Source organism: Humulus lupulus, chromosome 6, assembly GCF_963169125.1.
Source record: "Humulus lupulus chromosome 6, drHumLupu1.1, whole genome shotgun sequence".
Lineage (NCBI taxonomy): Eukaryota > Viridiplantae > Streptophyta > Magnoliopsida > Rosales > Cannabaceae > Humulus > Humulus lupulus.
The window spans coordinates 220331708-220354991 of record NC_084798.1 but is presented as its reverse complement, the minus strand read 5'-3'; the positions used below and the strand labels follow the sequence as shown (position 1 = coordinate 220354991).

General features: G+C 29.0%; 4 protein-coding genes across 4 annotated transcripts; 2 read left to right on the top strand and 2 right to left on the bottom strand.

Annotated features, from left to right (window-relative positions):
* Nucleotides 1-6962: 6962 nt before the first annotated feature.
* On the top strand, nt 6963-8377 carry LOC133786136 (cytochrome c oxidase assembly protein COX15-like). Its single transcript, XM_062225349.1, has 5 exons — nt 6963-7141; nt 7324-7549; nt 7665-7886; nt 8011-8121; nt 8348-8377. Exons 1-5 carry the CDS (start codon nt 6963-6965, stop codon nt 8375-8377), a joined length of 768 nt encoding a protein of 255 aa, XP_062081333.1.
* On the top strand, nt 8164-9277 carry LOC133783436 (cytochrome c oxidase assembly protein COX15-like). The gene is made up of 2 exons (XM_062223060.1): nt 8164-8504; nt 8593-9277. Exons 1-2 carry the CDS (start codon nt 8490-8492, stop codon nt 8836-8838), a joined length of 261 nt encoding a protein of 86 aa, XP_062079044.1. The 5' UTR covers nt 8164-8489; the 3' UTR covers nt 8839-9277.
* Nucleotides 9278-10917: 1640 nt separating this feature from the next.
* Nucleotides 10918-17882, bottom strand: LOC133786135 (wall-associated receptor kinase-like 1). Its single transcript, XM_062225348.1, has 2 exons — nt 17684-17882; nt 10918-12341 (listed from the first exon to the last, which is right to left on the bottom strand). The coding sequence occupies exons 1-2, from the start codon at nt 17880-17882 to the stop codon at nt 11125-11127; spliced, it is 1416 nt and encodes a 471-aa protein (XP_062081332.1). The 3' UTR covers nt 10918-11124.
* Nucleotides 17883-18405: 523 nt separating this feature from the next.
* LOC133786134 (putative wall-associated receptor kinase-like 11) lies at nt 18406-21554 on the bottom strand. Its single transcript, XM_062225347.1, has 3 exons — nt 21521-21554; nt 21318-21425; nt 18406-19663 (listed from the first exon to the last, which is right to left on the bottom strand). The coding sequence occupies exons 1-3, from the start codon at nt 21552-21554 to the stop codon at nt 18444-18446; spliced, it is 1362 nt and encodes a 453-aa protein (XP_062081331.1). The 3' UTR covers nt 18406-18443.
* Nucleotides 21555-23284: the final 1730 nt, after the last annotated feature.

Below are 23284 nucleotides of genomic sequence, written 5' to 3'. Positions count from 1 at the left end.
TCTAGAGAATTCTCTTTGTACCAGACTCACTCTATATAATGAAAAGGCATATCTCAGCATCATTTGAGCTGAACATTTTTCTCATTACTAGTTGTTTTCTCACTGGAGTTGCACCCAATCTATTATCAGACGAATAGGAAAACGAGCAGTTGGTTTCTCATTACTTGTGTCGAACTTGGCACTGACACCGCAACTTACTGCGATGAATATATTATCAGACGAATAGGAAAACGAGCAGTTGAAGAATCTGATGGGGCTTCTGACCTGAACACTTTGGAATGGTCTGTTGTCGTTATCTGAAATGCCAAGTACTTGTAGTCGAGTGTGTTTGAGGAAAGGCGTAGAGTTTTCGCAGGAAATTTCGAAAGGGAATGGGATAGTTATGGCCCCACACTCTACTCGACAACCAGGCTTTGCAAGTGAAACTTGCGTGGACGACCTTGTCATTGATAACGATCCAATAATAATAATAATTATGATAACAAACAAGTAGTTCACCATAGTCACTACCATTTTCTTCTCTCTTCTTTATTGATTGATCATCACTTTGCTGTCTCTGGTATCTGAAAAAAAACAGCAACTAAAAAATTTATCTAAAAGACATAAAATAACTGTTGAGGCATGCATATATATATGATACACCAAATTTAAATAGAGAGAGAGAGAGAGAGAGATAACAACCAACCTTTCTCTAAGACATAGATGAATACTAGATAGAAGAAGAAAAAAATCATCTACAAATTAATAATAATGACACTATTCAATATTTCTATAGATTTTTAAAATAAATATTCTACTTTTCCCAGGAATACTGGATATTAAATACTATATATTATTGAGAAGAGGATAGATAATAAGAACAAAACAAAAAAAAAACATTAAGAATCAATAAAGATAAAAGGGATAAAATTATTTGTACCAGAGAGATATGGATGAGAAAATTGGAAGGTATATTTGCGTACTTAATAAGGAATCTATGTGACATATCAGTTTGTGTTTCAGTGAGAATACATAATATTAAAAAATATATATGTGAAATTAATTAAGAAAAATATATATGTGAAATTAATTTAGAAAAATATTAAAGACATCCTATCTACATAATGAAACTCTGAACTGAAGACTTACGCATCGAATCAGTGTGCGTGTGTGTTTTTCTCTGCAATAAAATAAAAAAAACAATTAAGTATATATAGAAGACTTGAGGAAATTAGCAATTTAATATCCACGATTGAAAAATCTTTGCTGAACCAATATAGAAAACTCGAGGAAACATCCACAGCTGAAAAGTCCTACTAAACCAAACATGCATTAGAAGACTAATCATCACACATTAATTAATTGTGCTCATAAATTTATGCATTAGAAGACTTAGTCAGCAAGCCATGGCCTACCCCCATTAATTTGAGCATATTAAAGAGAGAAGGAAAGGAGAAAATTTTGTATGTATACAAAAGCTAGTGTAAAACACCTTTAACGCTCAAGTCTATAAAATTCATTAATATGCATTTTCGCATTTTTTTTTTTAATTTTACTTCAAAATATATATATCATTTTTGAGGATAACAATAAAGCTTTTCCTTTTCAAATTTTAGATATCATCTCTCTCGAATTCTAAGTTGCTAAATGTACAAGAATTCCGCTAGATAATTTCGATGACGAAATTTCTGTAAGGAGGGGATAGTTGTAGTGTCCCAAAATTTGCTAATAGGGCTTGGGGCCTTGATTAGCATGTCTGGAGAGTAATAAGTGTTTTATTACCTTAATATGTGAATTTAATGAATATGTGATTAGAGATGCATGTTTAGGTGAAATAAATATGCATGTGGCCCCGTTTGGTTGTTATGGGCATGTTTGTAATTTTAGCCCGTTGAGGGCATAAATGCAATATTTGTGATTATTGTGATATTTGTGTTGCATGATCCGAGACAGTCATAGGGAGCGGTTTAGTTAGAAAGTCACAACAGGGTTGAATACTCGACTCGGGGCGAGTCGAGCGGTATTCCGAGCATAAGATGTTTTATTGGGTTATCGGGTTATGGAAATAAATATTTAAAGATATATTTGAAGTTAGAACGTTTAGGAGGGAATATTGGAGAAATTTACCATTTTGCGCTCAGGGACTTTTTTGGTACCCCGAGCCTTAGGTAACTTAAATGACTTAGGATAAGTAAAACAAAACCAAGGAACCATTCAGAAACTAGGCACAACACTTCTCTTTCTCTCTCATTTTCTCTAAAACATACAAAGGGGAAACTTTGAGGATTAAGATAGGAATTGGAGCTCTAAACTTGGGGATTAACTCAGTTTTAACTTGTGGATTCAAGTAGAAGCTAAGGTAAGCTTTAAACTGTTATTCTCACCATTAAATTCTGTAAGTTACTGGCTGGGTTTTGGTTTTTATTAAGTCTTTGAGTTATTCTAAATAGATTAATTAAAGATGGACCAATCAAAATCGAGCATATTTATAATATAGTTTAAGTTAACGGAGTTTAATGGAAGAGGTATAGTTTAATGGAAGGGGAGAGAAAGAGGGAGTCAGTTCTGGCATTCTTCCAAACCTTTCTCTCTTTTTTTCCTTTGTCTTATCTAACTTAAGCCTCTTAAGTTAATCCCAAGGATCGGGGTACCGAGAATGTCCCCGAGGGCAAAATGGTAAAATTGTTTGGTACTCCCATCTAGGCTTCCTAATCTCAAATGTATCTCAAATTATTTATTTTCATCACTCAATAACCCAAATAAATGTCCATTACCCAAAATACCCCTTGACTCGCCCCGAGACGGGTACCGGGTCCCGTTGTGACTTTCCCGCTACTTGCTCCCTAGGATCACCTCGTGACGAAGGCTGCAAATATTTATCCACATAATAATGTAGTCTCAAAAGTTATCACAAATAGTTTCATCTGTGCCCTAACGGCCCAAAATTACAATTATGCCCTTACAGACTAAACAGGGACCGCATGTTTATCTATTACTCATAAACATGCATTCCACATATCCATATAATCATAGGATCATGCATATCACATAATCATGCATTTTCACCGTTTACTCACATAGCTTTCAATTATGCCCTCCCAGCACACTAACTCTGTCAAACCAAGGAAAAGATATTGAAGAAAATTATGTAGTATCAAAGATGAAAAAAAATAAAAAACAATACAAGAATAATATGGAAGCGGGGTTTGATTTCTTACTAAAAAGAAATTTGCTTTTTCAATTGAGATGGAGGAGAAAGGTAAGTTCATCCAACTCTTCCAAGAATACAAGGATTTTTTTGCTTGGCACTACGATGAGTTGTAAACTCACAAGAATGATGAGATTATGAAGCATCAGATTCCTTTAAAGCCCGATGCCGAGCCTTTTAGGCAAAAGCAAAGGCCAGTCAATCCTAAGCTGAAGCCAATCATCAATAAAGATATAGAAAAGCGTGAATCTATTTCTGTCTTTGATATATCCTAGATGGGGTTGCTAACTCGGTTCCAATGGGAAATAAGAATGGTAATAAATAAAATTGAAACAAGATAAAATCGTATATCGAAACGACTTCTGGCATCACCGAAAGGATCGAAACAGGTGCTCTAAATTCATTAAAAAGCCAAAGATCGTAAAAGTTATGGGCTCCCGAAAAGTCGTTCCTCCTAGAGCCTACATTATCAAAATTTCTCGTTTATATATTCAATCGATTCCAGAAAAATTGTAAAAAAAAAAATTGAAGCACGAGAATTTACTGAAAATTACCTATAGACTCATATACAGATAAGATACGTTGGGAAGTGACGTTGAGGCTGGGCATGTGCAAGTTGTAATAAAGAAAGCAAAGGGAAATCGGAGGAGTTAGAGCACGGCTAAAAGTGCCTGCCTGGAAAACAAACAGTAGAGTGACGCAAAGGACCTCTAGCAACTCTACTACCGCCTTTCCTACCAAAAATCCTTGAAGTAATAACGCGTTGATCGAGTCGCCACCGGAGCCACAAAGGACTATCTAAATGGATTCTCCCGGAGCATATAGATCCACCCGATCGATGAACACTTGAACCGAACTCGCCCATCCTTTTGGGCACAGGGACGCGAGAACCAATCCGAGGTTTCAACCGCTTTTTTTAGCTTTCGACTGAAAAGTTACCAATAGAATAGGCCTTAGAGTCGCTCTTTCCAAATGGGTCGAGTAGCCCTTTATAGAAAGGAGCTCTCTAGTTAGGATTTACAATCAATATTTTTTTTTACTTTTTCTTTCCGTTTAGTAAAGTTGTTTATCCCACGCTTCATCAAAATCAAGAAATCAACCCATCAAAAAAAAAAATTGATTGGATGAGAATAAATGAAGAAATAATAAGTTGTCCTTTATCCTTTCTGGAGTTTCGATGAAAGGATTCCATTATTAACGCAACGCAGCCAACTCCATTTGTTAGAACAGCTTCCATTGAGCCATCTTTTTATTTTCTTTTTATTTTTCTATCAAAAAAAATATGCATACGGCTCACCAACTTCACTTGCCTCTATGGGAGACTCACTCCGGGCGGGTTCGGATCACTTACAATACACGGATCTACGAAGGAAGGGGTTGGTGGGTTAGGAACGTTTTCAATAGGATTCTTTTCCCTTATTTGTTCGATGGGCAAGAGGTTCGACTAGACGCGAAGTATGAAAAAGTATTCACTAAAAAAGGAAACGTACTTATTATTCTTATTGCTAATGAGCTCCCTGCTTGCTTTGCTAAAGACGGACCCTGGCAAGAAAGAATTATGCCTCTCAGATTTTACTCACAAATTGGGCTGGAGTACGGTAGGGGCAGAGGGAATTTCCGGTGGAGCGGTGAAATGCGTAGAGATCGGAAAGAACACCAACGGCGAAAGCACTTTGCTGGGCCGACACTGACACTACAAAGATTTTGGATTTGCTCATAATGAACAAATTATATCCGGTCTTGTTTCTACTTTTCCAGTTATTTTAGATACAAAAGCCTTGATTAGTGATTTTGGGTCGTTACATAACTAGAATAGAAATTACAAAATAAATAAAATACATACTTGAAAATGCTCTTGAAAAACACTAAAATGGAAGAGAGAATGTGTAACGCCCTAATCAAATGAGTGATTTAACACTTGAGGTTCCGATAACCATGCTGGGGCTTATAGCCCTAATCAAATGAGTGATTTAACACTTGAGGTTCCGATAACCATGATGGGGCGTATAGCCCTAATCAAATGAGTGACTGAGGAGTGAATCACTAGCACGGGTTCCTTACCCTTAGCCATGTGATGATGCAGTCATCACTTGGGCCTTCTGACCCTGGCTCAGATGAGTGGCTAATGAATTAGTCACTAATGTAAACCAAATGAGTGACCATGGAGTCACTAATATGGGTTCCGCACCCTTAGCCATGTGGCGATCCAATCACCTGGGCCTTCTGGCCCTGGATCTGAGTGACTAGCCATTAAAACTCTGGTTCTTGCTCTGTTTTTCTTATTGAGTTTCAGTTGGGATTGTGGTTTGAAAGTTGAGAATTCAATGGGGTTTTTGGCAAAGTTTGGTTAGGTTATGATTCCTAAGACATGTGGAGTAGATGTTTGGGTTCATTTGGGGGTTTGGACGGAGTTTGGGAGCATGTTTTTCAAGTTGGAAATGGAGAATGTATTTAATATTGTGGAAGATAGATAGCTTTGTGTATTTAGTATTGTGGTAGTTGTTATATGTATAGATAGATAGATAATATTTGATAAAATGTAGGTGTTGCAGTTGGTTCCGGAGCCGATTATCACCAGTTTTGTTGGTGAAGAGTAACTGTAAGGCTCTCTACAACCATCTCACCCAAGCAACATCATCTTCGTCTAGAGTTGTGAGGGAGGAGACCTAGATTTTTCTCCACCGGAATCGTCCGGAGAATTCTGCATGACTTCCGATCTCCCCCTAAGGTTCTTCTAACTCTATCTTTAGAACTAAAAGATTATGGTTTGCTAAATATTGTTATATGGAAACTTAGAACCAACTTCAAAAACTTTGAACTGAATTGATTAGCTTCAACTTCATTAAATACCATTTTGAGACACCCAAAATGATAACTTTCTCGTTTTTATATTTTTGTAATCCATAAAGCATTCTCATAGTAGTCACAGATTTGATTGTGGAGTTCTGCAAAGTGCCATTGCAGTGGTAGATATTTTAATAATCATAGCATGGGATATCAGAAAACATTTTTTTCCATGTTTTGAGCTATGATATAAATATATATTTTTTGTTTTTAGGACTGAAATGGCTGGTTCCATGTCTGCTGTCTTCATTTCTATTTCGTATTCTAGATTTTTTGTTCTTTGTTTCAAATCAGTGCTCTTACATTAAAGTTTATATGCAGATATTTTTATCTTATAGTTGAACATCATTACTTCTTGTAGCATCAGCTAGCAGTAATCCAAGACTGAAGTTTAAAAATTTCAACTTGGAAAAATTCATTGGTTTCATAAATGCCATTTCAAGCTCATTCCCTGCTTTAAAATTTATTTCTTGGAAGTATTAGATATATATGTTTTTGGGTATCTAAGTACTTGGCTACATATGCATCTATAGTATTCTAAATTGCTAATTTGATAGCGGGAAGTAACCACAAAAAAAGTAAAGTCGAACCTTTGAGGGTCTCACTTGTACTATCATGAAAGAAGATATTTTTGCATATTTTTTCTTTTGATATTATGTGTTTCTTATGGCGACCCTGTATTCCATGACAATGAAATGTGATGAAAGTCCTTGTTCTAATTCAGTTTCACTTGGGGATCGGACACAATTCATGTGTCATGTTCATGTATTTTAAATGTAATACATGTGTAACAAGTTTATAATGCAATTTAGGGTCAGTATGTGCCATCTTTGAGAAATGTTTCCACCGTGCAATCTCTTAATTCAAAAAGTTATGAAGGACTGGAGCTACTTGTAAACGGAGGACCTCGTGCTCAGAAAATGGTTGGGATATGACTCTTTGGCTCGCTGCTTGGGTGTTTAGTATGGTCGTACTTGGAGGTGTTACACGACTAACAAGATCTGGTCTTTCGATGACTGATTGGAAGTTCAGTGGTGGGCTCCCTCCTCTATCTGATGAGGAATGGTTACAGGAATTCGAGAAGTACAAGCTGTCCCCTGAATATAAGCGGTCAGTGAAAGAAAAGAACAGTACATGTATTTGTAGCATTGCTAATGGTTTGTGATGCTTAGCTTTCTAGTTTTTAACGGTTTTGAGGTGAACTCTTTGGAGTTTGGACTAGGATTATTTTATGGCATTTGCTATAATATTATTAATATTTTTTTTTAATTTATGGATGATGGTTTTTGCAGGGTTAATCGAGGAATGAGCATTGATGATTTCAAATTTATATACTGGATGGAATATGCTCATCGTATGTGGGGAAGAGCTCTTGGTATCATGTTTGCTTTGCCATTTTCATATTTTCTTCGTAAGGCATATATTACCCTACGACTTGGACTGAAACTCTCTACTCTTTTCGCCCTTGGTGCTGGGCAGGGGCTGATTGGATGGTGGATGGTTAAAAGTGGTTTAGAGGTAGGACACCTTATATTAAGTGTATTTGCAAATTTGAATCGAAAAATGTTGTGGTTTGCGCCTTTTTAAATGATCTCTCTTTTTTCAAATATAACCACCATCTGAATATGCACAGCCTAGAGTAAGCCCGTATCGGCTTGCAACTCATCTCACTTCAGCATTTGTTATATACAGCGGCCTTCTTTGGACAGGTCTCTCGGTGGTAATGCCCGAACCACCTGCAGAAACAATGTCCTGGGTTAAGGGTGCTGCAAAAGTAAAGAGATTCGCTCTTCCTGTCAGCTTACTTGTCGGCATTACTGCTGTCTCAGGAGCATTTGTTGCAGGAAATGATGCTGTATGTAACTTCAACTGTTATGGTGTTGCTCATAATTTTTTACAAATTAATTAGTAGGTAGTATGCAATTTTTTTTGTTTTTTTGCTAGTAGCATATCATGATAATGATTTTGTGAATTTCCAGGGACATGCCTACAATACTTTTCCAAAGATGGGTGACACATGGATACCTGAGGATGTTCTAGAAATGAAGCCACTTATTCGCAACTTCTATGAAAATACTTCGTTGGTAGAGGTAATTTTCCTGTGGTGTTTATTTACTGTGTATTATTGAGAGAATTCCTTAGCATGATTTAGGATCAGTCTGTCATTGAATTTTGATTCATAGAGGTATTCACGAGATCTCAAATTCAGAAAAATATATTTTAATCCATTGAACTACGAGCTCAATGGCTCAAACTCCGCACGACCAGTAGTTTCCTGAAATCCGTGTGAACCTATAATCATCAATGTGATCATAGAATATTCCTTTAACCGCATTTACAGCTTGACCATCGTATCCTGGAAACAGCCACTTTAGTTTCAATCGCCTCGTTATGGTGGTTAACGAGGAAGGTGGATCTTCATCCTGCAGTTCGATATTTGATTGGAAGCACTGTTGGCATGGCTGGTCTTCAGGTACATACGTTCCGATAACTCAATTTCTATGAATGTTCTTCTGACTATAAAGATCGAAACTTGGTTCCTCCCCTTGTAATCATTGCAGGTTACCTTGGGGATATCTACCCTTTTGTCATACGTGCCAGTTTCCCTGGGCAGTGCTCATCAAGCTGGGGCTTTGACACTAATGTCACTGATGATCCTTCTCATTCACACTCTGAGGAAGCCATCGCCCTTTCTTCTTAAATCTCTGCCTAAAGTTGCCAAGACAATCTCTGCACAAATTTATTCTTCTTCTTCTTCTTCTTGTTTAGCTAATGTGATTTATTCAATTCCTCATTGTGGAACTTGAAACGTTATAAATTGATGAAATAATACAAGGACAATTTTCCTTCCTGGATGGTGCTTCATGTTACAAGGGCCTTTGTGGTTAAAGAAACTTACCACATTTTCGTTCATGGGGATCAGCTAGAAAAAGTTTGATGGAAGAAGACGTATGAGAGAACATTGATTGATCAGATAAGATATTTGTACATTGGAATGAGGTTGTGAGAGAGTGGTGATAAAGAATAGCACGAGACTAGATAAAGTATTACAATATATTTTAATACTATCTCTTTCTTCAGTAGTCAATAATGCATGTTATATTGTTTAAATTTGTGTTGTAATAAATGATCTAATTGTTATATTGTAATAAGTTTTACAATAATGATATATGTACATAAAATGTGCACCAAAATGAGAAGTGCATACAGAAGCAGAACATATAGTTTGTATCATTGGCAGAGACTGCTTGAAGATTTTCTTCAATTTAATTAGATTGAAGAAAAGTTGAGATGAAAATTGTTGACGACCCACTACACAAATATTTGATTAAGAAATTTACTGCTAAAATACTAAAACTTTCATTTACTCACATTTAAATACTAAACTATTTGTGTGCCGATTCATCATCTGATAGGACTATGTATGTGATCATGTTTAGTTTCTATAATCATAACTGACCAACCAAACTATAAAAAAAAAACAGGAAATATACATATTTTAAAAAAAATTAGTAACAAATGGTACATTCTGCACTATTTTGGTCAATAAATTTTCTATAATATACAAATTAATCTTTTTTTATATACTAATTTAGTAACACATTGAAATATAGTAATTTTAGTACCATCTAATAAGAGAAATTCCTATCAAATACCCTATATTTCTAAAATCAGTAACAAGTTTATAATGCAATTCAAGGTCAGTATGTGCCATGCATCTTTGAGAAATGTTTCCACCGTGCAGTCTCTTAATGCTTAGAAGATGGTTGGGATATGGTTCTTTGGCTTTGGTGCTTGGGTGTCTGGTATGTTCGTACTTGCACGTGTTAGAGCACTCACAATGGATGTTCTCCTCTATATTACAAAATATATCACCAAAACATATTTTATTATAATTTATCTCAAACTTTTACATTATAACATACATCAGCTTCTTTATTTTTTCTCTACATCATTTAAATATTATCTTATTTTAAAATATTTTATTCATTTTAAAAAATAAAATAATTAAATATAATAGTATCACAATCATATATATATATATACAAAAGTATAAAAAAAATAATAAAATATTTATAGCTTGATGAATAGTGTTTCACTACATATAGAGAAATACTATTTATTTAGGTAAAAAAAAATATATAAGTTTACACCATTTATTGGAAGACTATTTAACCATTTTTCTCTATATTATAAATAATAAAATATTTTACCTTCTCCATTGAAAGTACTCTTACACGACTACAATATTTGGTATTTCGATGACTGAAACATTCCAAAAGTAGTCCACAATTTTAGGTTGTGCATATTCTAGCTTTTCATAATTATGTTGACTATCCTTAGAATCTTTATCAACTATTTGTATCATCTCTAGTTCCATTGCTACTTTTTTTTATGGTTGGTTGATTCCTTCCACTCAAATGTAAACATCTATGTGCAAGGTCAACAACAATTAAAGATCTCTTCTTTTGGTTCATTTTTGATAACTTGATCATCAAGAATGTCAGAGAGACTAATTTTTTCCTCCATTGTCATTGTGTAATATGTCGCCAAACATCTTCCTTCTTTTAACCCTTGTTGTAGATATTGCTTTTTGTCCAATCAAGGGCTGTACAAGAACTACTCCATATTGATTTTTCTTTTAATAAATAAATTATATATTTAGACGAAAAAATAAATATAGAATAAAGAAATGTTGTGCTTCGTACCAGAAGAGATTGAGTATCGATAAGGAGATTGAAATGTATATTTGTGTGAATATGATGTTCACCATCATTCTCACCTACTTGTAAGGATAATATTTATGGAGATAATATTTATTAGATAGTGAGCAATAAAAATTCGTATAAAAAGAACTAATTGGAAGAATAAAAAGGCCAAAACCATACAAAAACACGAATACTACTATATTATATTACATAGTAAAAGTACCAAGCGTTGAATGCTTATACAATCAGATGAAACCAAAGTTAACAATATTAACCAATAAAGTAAACCACAATATAAAATTGATCTCTCAAATTTAAGATTTAGAAAAAAATAAGTGAAGAGTACTACGTACGTACAAAGAGGATATTACTATTTGTTCACCCTTACAACAATGGTAATTCTTGATGCAATGAGAAGCTAGTAGCAGCACTATCAAAAGTTAACTCTATTGACGACGTGGAATTATTCCAAGAGTAGTCTCCAATTTCAGGTTGTGCATATGCTAGATCTTCATAATTATGTTGAATACCATTGGAATCTTTATTATCAATGCCTTGAATCCTCTCTAGCTCCTTTGCTACTTCTTTCATGGTAGGTCGATTCCTTCCATTCAAATGTAAGCATCTCTTTGCAAGATCAGCAACAATTAATATCTCTTCTTTTGGCGCATCTTTGAGAACTTGACCATCAAGAATGTCGAACAAACTACTGCTCTTTTCCTCCATCGTCATCATGAAATATGATGCCAAACTTCTTCCTTCCTCCTCTGACCTTGTTGCAGATACCGCTTTTTGTCCGGTCAAGAGCTCGACAATAACCACTCCAAAACTATAAACATCACTCTTATCTGTGAATTGGCTAGACTGAAAGTATTCTGGATCTAGATAGCCAAATGTGCCATAAACTAAAGTGGTCAGGTGAGTTTGCTCTAAGGAGATAGTTCTTGATGTACCAAAGTCTGCAACTTTTGCTCTGAATTTTTCATCAAGGAGTATGTTCGTAGACTTGACATCTCGATGATAAATTGGAAAAGAAGCTGCTGAGTGTAAGTATGAAAGAGCTCCTGCAACTTTAGTTGCAATTCGTAATCTTATGTTCCATGTGAAAGGAAACTCTGCATTTTTTTCATGAATATACTCAGAAAGTGTTTCGTTTGGGATGAATTCATAAACTAGAAGTGGAACATCTGTCTCGAGACAACATCCCAATAGCCTGACAACATTTCTATGATTGATTTGTGTAAGAATGACAACTTCATTGATGAATTCAGAGAGTTTGGCTTCATCAATTATTTTAGACTTCTTTACAGCAACAATCATTCCATCTTCCAACATTCCTTTGTACACAGTGCCTTGGCCTCCTTGCCCAAGAACTCTGTCTATATTGAAATTATCAGTTGCCTTCTCTAACTCTTTTGACTTGAACAACTTCGTTTGCTCGACATTGTTTTCACTTGAGTGTATCTGTTGTTCCAACAAAAGGCCACCATTTCGTTTGAAAAATGCTTTCTTGCGTTTAATTTCTTTTCTTTTCTTTATGAATATGTATAGTCTCCATGTACTAAAAACTAGAACTAATAATCCAAGAGGACTCCCCACACCTGTTTATCATGTATGAATAAATAAGCATAATCATTCATTTATAGAAATATGGAATTTTTTAAAAACTTATTCTTAATTAGTTTGTAATTTTAAATAAGCATAAATTAAACATATTTTTTAATATTATTATTTCTCTTCTTCTAAACTTTAATTTTTTGATATAAGTTTTATAATATATAAATTGAAATTTATCAAACATTTGATTTTTTCTTTCTGTTTTGGTTTCTAGGCTAGATAATGAAATATACTATTATTCATTTGATAAAAATATTGTTCAGAATACAATGCAAAATAATTTTGTGTTTTTCTTAAATTACAATGCAAACTAGCGGAGATCAATAGAAAGAGTGACGGAATTACTATTATACTAATTTCTGGTATTTTTCTCACTGAAAAAAAAAATTTGAGTCTATGATGCGTACAAACCTCAAACTTTAGGGTAGTTTGGTCACAAAATAGCCTCAATTTATTTTAATCAAAATTTGTGATAGATTTAAAATATATTTATAAATTTTTATCAAAAATATGATTAATTAAAATATATGGATATTAGCAGTAAAAATACATAATTTCTCAACACGGTTACAGTTAAATTCCTAAGTTTTTTTCCTTTGCATCAAAAATACATAGTTAAGATGTAATTATTTCTTTTGGAAATGTGCTATAATTCAAATATTAATAAAAAATTAAAATATAATATAAATGAAGCTCTTTTACTCACAAAAATTGTTGTGAGTAAAAGTATAAGATTTTTTGTAAAAATGAGAGAGTAGGTGGATAGATGAGTTCTAATAGTAGAATAGTTATCCCAGTTACATTATTTTATTGTTTAATTTGTATATCTCTTTTGTATAATAAGTGTGTAGATAAGAAAAATTCTTGGTTTTAACAGTTTTTATTTTGTTAATGTTAACATTAACGAAATATTATTATATTTAATAGAATATTATTATATTTAACGGTAGTTTGTAAACACTTAAATTTAAATAAAATTAAATAAATAATTGAAAAAAATTAAATTAAGATATTTTTGAGATATTTTATAATGATAATTATTTAAAAATAATAAATAATTAAACAAATTAAAATAAGATATTTTACAATGATAATTATTTTTAAATAATAAATAATTAAACAAATTAAAATATGATATTTTTGAGATATTTTATAATGATAATTATTTAAAAATAATAAAATCATATGTTTTATAACTTAAATAAAATTTAATTAAACTTAAACTCACTTATTAGAACAATATCATATTAAACATATAATATAATCTATTGTGAATTAGAAACAAATTATTTTTTTTAAAAAATAGCAAGAAAATTAAATTTAAAATCTACGTATAATATTTAATATTACATTAAACATATAATATATAATCTCTTATTGTTACTCCCAAATTTAAAAACTAGAATAAACATAAACTTAAACAAAAATAAATAAATTTATTTAATTAAAATATGATATTTATTTTAAAATTTATAAGACATTAATATAAATTTAATAAAAATAATTAGTAAATTTTATAAATAAAACTAAGCAAACGTGCATAATGTACGTTACTTGTACATAGTATATATATATATGCATTAGATATAAAGACATACCTATAAAGATGATATAAAGACATACCTATAAAGATGGCCTTGCGTTTATAACTGCAGTGATAGTTCCCAAAAGTGTTGACGCAAGTAGAGCCTTCAGGGCATGGCCATTTGTACTCAATGCATTCATTAATATCTGAGAATTAAATAGCACATAATTTTTTTAGTTAATATAAAATTTATTATTTATTTATTATCATATATATATTATAAAAAATGATTACTGTAACTATAATAATAAGTCCTAACTAATTGCATTTATGAACAACCTTTATATACAATTTGTGTTATAAAATAAAGGTAGCTAATATACGAGGAACTCATAAATCTTTCTATATAAAAAGTGCAGAAATTTTTTACATTAAAAGTTTGTTTTGTTAATTTTAATAGAATATTTTAAATATTTAAAGAAATATATTTTTAAAATTAACTAAAAAATAATATTTATTAATTATATTAATATAAATTCAAACATTATAAAATATATCATTATTATTATTATTATAATATTTGATATAAGACTATATATAAAATAATTATATTAATATGCATTTCAATTTAAATTCAAATTCAAATGTAATTAAATACCATTATTATAAGAATATATAATACAAGACTAGATATTTAATAATTATATTAATATAAATTTAAATGTTACAAAATATTATTATGATAATAATTTATAATTCTAATTTTTTACTAATTATATTAATATGAATTCAAATATTATAAAATATTATTATTATAATAATATTTAATACAAAACTAGACATTTAATACTTATAATAATATAAAATTAAATATTATAAAATATCATTATAATAATATATAATACATAATTTTTATTTTTATTAAAAATATTATCATTAATGTTTAAAAATGTTATTATATTATATAATGATCCAATTATAATAACATTAACAAACAAGTAGTAGTAGTTCAGAAGACTCATCATCGGTGCCTCTTTCTTCTTTATTGATCACTCATTTGTCATCTTGTATCACATTTAATAAAAAAAACACATATGTATAGTACTTCAATGGTGGATTAAACTTCAGTTTGAATATATATATATATATATTAATATATATATATATAAACAAAAACATGCTATAAATTGATAAGCAAATATCTAATTAATTAAGATACCATTTTAGCAATAAGTCAAACCAAAAGATATAAGGTTAATTAAACAACAATTTGGTATATTGTGTTTTATCCAAATACACATTTAGTATCCCATGTTATTAATAATATTGTTTATCTAGTACCCTATAATTTAAAATTTTACATATTTGGTACCTCTTAAACAAATTTGATTAATGAAATTTTATCAATACGAACAAACTATCTTCAACTATATGGTTTCAAATTCAAATTTAATTACTTAATTACATATAACTTAGAGTAATTTATTAGTCATATTGATAAAGTTTTATTGATCGCATTTGAGTCCAGGTACCAAATATGTACAATAGTAAATTATAAGATACCGAATGAGTATTACCTAAAATAGTAGATACTAAATCTGTATTTCGATAAAACACAATATACCAAGTCATGACCGAATGAGTATTGCCTAAGTCATGACATCAACCAATATTTATGTTCATAAATTAAATGAAAAGTCATATTTTAGCTAGAAAGAAGTCATTTACATGGATATGTCAGAAGTCATTTATATGGATTAGTCGTAATGCTTTAAAGTATCGGGATAAGAATGAAAAATTTGCAAGTTGAATAGGTATATTTTTGGATTTAAGTAAGTTTTTCGTTCTTGAAATCTTAGATTTGATGAGATAATTAAAATTTATGACTTTTAACAAAATATTGACGAATTTTGTGTTTGCCAACTAAGGACAAATCAAATGATAGTGGTATTCCTGTTTTTTTATGTAGATAATATCTTTCTCATTAGAAACAATGTTAAGAAATTATCAATGGTGAAGAATTAGTTGTGCACTTGCAAGTTATAAATAAAAAATATCATGTTTTCTATTTCTAATAATTTATTATTTAATTATATTTGTTAATAATATTTATAAATAGAAATTGAAACACAATTTTCATACTATAACAAAAATTATCAAATTTAATATTAAAAATCATTATAAAAAATTATAATTTTACATATTTTTATTATATTTAGCAAATAACGTATGTAATTACATCAAATCTAATTAATGACATTTATCATGTTAAAAAATATATGCTCTTTAATTAAGTTTATATAACTTATATATATACAATTATTTCACATTTGATTATCATTTTACATGTTTTGAGATTTTTATTCATAGCTTATTATTGTATTGTCTTATTAATATTAATTTCATGATAATTTCTTTTGTGAAGTTTATGTATATTCATTTACTGTTACGCATCTTAGTTGCTTTCAAAAAAATTGGTGAAAAAATGGGCTTTAATTTTATAATCTCATTTTAATTTCTATTAAAAAATATTTTATCAAGTAAGTCATTAAAATAATATATAATACTATAATCAATTTATATTTTGCATGGGTTGAATTTTCATATAATGACTTTTTATAATAGGTTTGTTCATAAATATCATTTTTTTTTACTTTTTTCGCATCTCTGATTTTTTTTTGTATTTTTATAAAATACTACCTTAGATTTTCAAAAGTACAATTTTTAAAGTTTTTATTTACAATTAGATATCAACCTACTACATACTGACACGTTCAAAACCAACTAAAATCATAAACATACACATAAAATCATATCATAACATATGCTATAAACATATCAGACCCACTACACAAATATTTGATTAAGAAATTTACTGCTAAAATACTTAAACTTTCATTTTTACTGACATTTAAATACCAAACTATTGTGTGCCGATTAAAACAGGAAATATACATATTAATACGGTTCCTATATTTGTAAAAAAATTAGTAACAAATGGTACATTCTGCACTATTTTGGTCAAAAAATTTCCTATAATATAAAAATTAATCTTTTTTTTATATACTAATTTAGTAACACATTGAAATATAATCATTTTAGTTACATCTAATAAGAGAAATTCCTATCAAATACCCTATATTTCTAAAATCAGTAACAAGTTTATAATGCAATTCAAGGTCAATATGTGCCATGCTTCTTTGAGAAATGTTTCCACCGTGCAATCTCTTAATACTTAGAAAATGGTTGGGATATGGTTCTTTGGCTTTACTGCTTGGGTGTCTAGTATGTTCGTACTTGCACGTGTTAGAACACTCACAATGGATGTTCTCCAAAATATATCACCAAAACATACTTTATTATAATTTATCTCAAACTTTTACATTATACCATACATCAGCTTCTCTATTTTTTTCTCTACATCATTTAAATATTATATCTTTAAAAATATTTTATTCATTTAAAAAAATAAAATAATTAAATATAATAGTATCACAATCATATATATATACAAAAGTTTATAAAAAAATAATAAAATATTTATAGCTTGATGAATAGTATTTAACTACATATAGAGAAATACTATTCATTTATGTAAAAAAAAAAAAAAAGTTTACACCATTTAATGGAAGACTATTTAACCATTTTTTTCTATATTATAAAGAATAAAATATTTTACCTTCTCCATTGGGAGTACTCTTTACACGACTACAATATTTGGTCTTTCGATGACTGAAACATTCCAAAAGTAGTCCACAATTTTAATTTGTGCATATTCTAGCTTTTCATAATTATGTTGACTATCCTTAGAATCTTTATCAATTATTTGTATCATCTCTAGTTCCATTGCTACTTTTTTCATGATAGGTCGATTCCTTCCACTCAAATGTAAACATCTTTGTGCAAGGTCAACAACAATTAAGATCTCTTCTTTTGGTTCATTTTTGATAACTTGATCATCAAGAATGTCAAAGAGACTAATTTTTTCCTCCATTGTCATTGTGAAATATGTCGCCAAACATCTTCCTTCCTTTAACCCTTGTTGTAGATCTTGCTTTTTGTCCAATCAAGGGCTCAACAAGAACCACTCCATATTGATTTTTCTTTTAATAAATAAATTATATATTTAGACGAAAAAATATATTAAGAATAAAGAGATGTTGTGTTTCGTACCAAAAGAGATCGAGTATCGATGAGGAGATTGAAAGGTCATATATTTGTGTGAATATGCATGTTCACCATCATTCTCACCTACTTGCAAGGATAGTATTTATGGAGATAATATTTATTAGATAGTGGGCAATAAAAATTCGTATAAAAAGAACTAATTGGAAAAATAAAAAGGCCAAAACCATACAAAAACACGAATACTACTATATTATATTACATAGTAAAAGTACCAAGCATTGAATGCTTATACAATCAGATGAAACCAAAGTTAACAATATTAACCAATAAAGTAAACCACAATATATAATTGATCTCTCAAATTTAAGATTTAGAAAAAAGTAAGTGAAGAGTACTACGTACGTACAAAGAGGATATTACTATTTGTTCACCCTTACAACAATGGTAATTCTTGATGCAATGAGAAGCTAGTAGCAGCACTATCAAAAGTTAACTCTATTGACGACGTGGAATTATTCCAAGAGTAGTCTCCAATTTCAGGTTGTGCATATGCTAGATCTTCATAATTATGTTGAATACCATTGGAATCTTTATTATCAATGCCTTGAATCCTCTCTAGCTCCTTTGCTACTTCTTTCATGGTAGGTCGATTCCTTCCATTCAAATGTAAGCATCTCTTTGCAAGATCAGCAACAATTAATATCTCTTCTTTTGGCGCATCTTTGAGAACTTGACCATCAAGAATGTCGAACAAACTACTGCTCTTTTCCTCCATCGTCATCATGAAATATGATGCCAAACTTCTTCCTTCCTCCTCTGACCTTGTTGCAGATACCGCTTTTTGTCCGGTCAAGAGCTCGACAATAACCACTCCAAAACTATAAACATCACTCTTATCTGTGAATTGGCTAGACTGAAAGTATTCTGGATCTAGATAGCCAAATGTGCCATAAACTAAAGTGGTCAGGTGAGTTTGCTCTAAGGAGATAGTTCTTGATGTACCAAAGTCTGCAACTTTTGCTCTGAATTTTTCATCAAGGAGTATGTTCGTAGACTTGACATCTCGATGATAAATTGGAAAAGAAGCTGCCGAGTGTAAGTATGAAAGAGCTCCTGCAACTTCAGTTGCAATTCGTAATCTTATGTTCCATGTGAAAGGAAACTCTGCATTTTTTTCATGAATATACTCAGAAAGTGTTCCGTTTGGGATGAATTCATAAACTAGAAGTGGAACATCTGTCTCGAGACAACATCCCAATAGCCTGACAACATTTCTATGATTGATTTGTGTAAGAATGACAACTTCATTGATGAATTCAGAGAGTTTGGCTTCATCAATTATTTTAGACTTCTTTACAGCAACAATCTTTCCATCTTCCAACATTCCTTTGTACACAGTGCCTTGGCCTCCTTGCCCAAGAACTCTGTCTATATTGAAATTATCAGTTGCCTTCTCTAACTCTTTTGACTTGAACAACTTCGTTTGCTCGACATTGTTTTCACTTGAGTGTATCTGTTGTTCCAACAAAAGGCCACCATTTCGTTTGAAATTAAATGCTTTCTTGCGTTTAATTTCTTTTCTTTTCTTTATGAATATGTATAGTCTCCATGTTCTAAAAAGTAGAACTAATAATCCAAGAGGACTCCCCACACCTGTTTATCATGTATGAATAAATAAACATAATCATTCATTTATAGAAATATGGAATTTTTTAAAAACTTATTCTTAATTAGTTTGTAATTTTAAATAAGCATAAATTAAACTGATTTTTTAATATTATTATTTCTCTTCTTCTAAACTTTAATTTTTTGATATAAGTTTTATAATATATAAATTGAAATTTATCAAACATTTGATTTTTTCTTTCTGTTTTGGTTTCTAGGCTAGATAATGAAATATACTATTATTCATTTGATAAAAATATTGTTCAGAATACAATGCAAAATAATTTTTTGTGTTTTTCTTAAATTACAATGCAAACTAACGGAGATCAATAGAAAGAGTGACGAAATTACTATTATACTAATTTCTGGTATTTTTCTTGCTGAAAAAAAAAAAGATTGAGTCTATGATGCGTACAAACCTCAAACTTTAGGGTAGTTTGGTGACAAAATAGCCTCAATTTATTTTAATCAAAATTTGTGATAGATTTAAAATATATTTATAAATTTTTATCAAAAATATGATTAATTAAAATATATGGATATTGGCAGTAAAAATACATAATTTCTCAACACGGTTACAGTTAAATTCCTAATTTTTTTTCCTTTGCATCAAAAATACATCTTGTTACGCTTTTTTGGTAATCGTAGGTACCTAACAGTTAAGATGTAATTATTTCTTTTGGAAATGTGCTATAATTCAAATATTAATAAAAAATTAAAATATAATATAATGAAGCTCTTTTACTCACAAAAATTGTTGTGAGATTTTTTGTAAAAATGAGAGAGTAGGTGGATAGATGAGTTCTAATAGTAGAATAGTTATCCCAGTTACATTATTTTATTGTTTAATTTGTATATCTCTTTTGTATAATAAGTGTGTAGATAAGGAAAATTCTTGGTTTTAACAGTTTTTATTTTGTTAATGTTAACATTAGCGAAATATTATTATATTTAATAGAATATTCTTATATTTAACGGTAGTTTGTAAACACTTAAATTTAAATAAAATAAAATAAATAATTGAAAAAAATTAAATTAAGATATTTTTGAGATATTTTATAATGATAATTATTTAAAAATAATAAATAATTAAACAAATTAAAATAAGATATTTTACAATGATAATTATTTTAAAATAATAAATAATTAAACAAATTAAAATATGATATTTTTGAAATATTTTATAATGATAATTATTTAAAAATAATAAAATCATATGTTTTATAACTTAAATAAAATTTAATTAAACTTAAACTCACTTATTAGAATAATATCATATTAAACATATAATATAATCTATTGTGAATTAGCAACAAATTATTTTTTTTAAAAAAATAGCAAGAAAATTAAATTTAAAATCTACGTATAATATTTAATATTACATTAAACATATAATATATAATCTCTTATTGTCACTCCCAAATTCAAAAACTAGAATAAACATAAACTTAAACAAAAATAAATTAATTTATTTAATTAAAATATGATATTTATTTTAAAATTTATAAGACATTTATATAAATTTAATAAAAATAATTAGCAAATTTTATAAATAAAACTAAGCAAACGTGCGTAATGTACGTTACTTCTACCTAGTATATATATATATATATATATATATTTATTAGATATAAAGACATACCTATAAAGATGGCATTACGTTTATCACTGCAGTGATAGTCCCCGAAAGTGTTGACGCAAGTAGAGCCTTCAGAGCATGGTGATTTGTACTCAATGCATTCATTAATATCTGAGAATTAAATAGCACATAATTTTTTTTAGTTAATATAAAATTTGTTATTTATTTATTATCATATATATATATATATTATAAAAAATGATTACTGTAACTATAATAATAAGTCCTAACTAATTGCATTTATGAACAACCTTTATATACAATTTGTGTTATAAAATAAAGGTAGCTAATATACGAGGAACTCATAAATCTTTCTATATAAAAAGTGCAGAAATTTTTTACATTAAAAGTTTGTTTTGTTAATTTTAATAGAATATTTTAAATATTTAAAGAAATATATTTTTAAAATTAACTAAAAAATAATATTTATTAATTATATTAATATAAATTCAAACATTATAAAATATATCATTATTATTATTATTATAATATTTGATATAAGACTATATATAAAATAATTATATTAATATGCATTTCAATTTAAATTCAAATTCAAATGTAATTAAATACCATTATTATAAGAATATATAATACAAGACTAGATATTTAATAATTATATTAATATAAATTTAAATGTTACAAAATATTATTATGATAATAATTTATAATTCTAATTTTTTACTAATTATATTAATATGAATTCAAATATTATAAAATATTATTATTATAATAATATTTAATACAAAACTAGACATTTAATACTTATAATAATATAAAATTAAATATTATAAAATATCATTATAATAATATATAATACATAATTTTTATTTTTATTAAAAATATTATCATTAATGTTTAAAAATGTTATTATATTATATAATGATCCAATTATAATAACATTAACAAACAAGTAGTAGTAGTTCAGAAGACTCATCATCAGTGCCTCTTTCTTCTTTATTGATCACTCATTTGTCATCTTGTATCACATTTAATAAAAAAAACACATATGTATAGTACTTCAATGGTGGATTAAACTTCAGTTTGAATATATATATAAACAAAAAAATGCTATAAATTGATAAGCAAATATCTAATTAATTAAGATACCATTTTAGCAATAAGTCAAACCAAAAGATATAAGGTTAATTAAACAACAATTTGGTATATTGTGGTTTATCCAAATACACAATTAGTATCCCATGTTATTAATAATATTGTTTATCTAGTACCCTATAATTTAAAATTTTACATATTTGGTACCTCTTAAACAAATTTGATTATTGAAATTTTATCAATACGAACAAACTATCTTCAACTATATGGTTTTAAATTCAAATTTAATTACTTAATTACATATAACTTAGAGTAATTTATTAGTCATATTGATAAAGTTTTATTGATCGCATTTGAGTCCAGGTACCAAATATGTACAATAGTAAATTATAAGATACCGAATGAGTATTACCTAAAATAGTAGATACTAAATTTGTATTTCGATAAAACACAATATACCAAATATGTATTTACCCGAGATATATTAATATATGAAATCTATAATGCATAAAGCAATTACTAAATTCCCTCATATATATATATATTTTATAACTCGCAAATATATAATTTAAAACTTGAATTCGAGTACTCCTATAAAAAGAGTAAAAAATAATTTATGGACATCATCAAGGAAAGTATGATAGTGCTAATACGACAGGATACTTCTATAGTATATTCCAAGAAAGAGACATGATACACTTTTTTTGTTTCCAGTACAGTTATAATCTTAATTTTTTTTATATAATAATATACAATATATTTATTTACTGTTTCACGCATGGATCAAATTTCTAATGATAGTGTGCAAATTTTTTATAAATTTTGAATAATTCACCGTCCCCACTATAAATAAAGGTAACCTTCAGTGATAACTTTTTAGTCACAATATATATTTTGTGTGACTAAATGCCACTTTT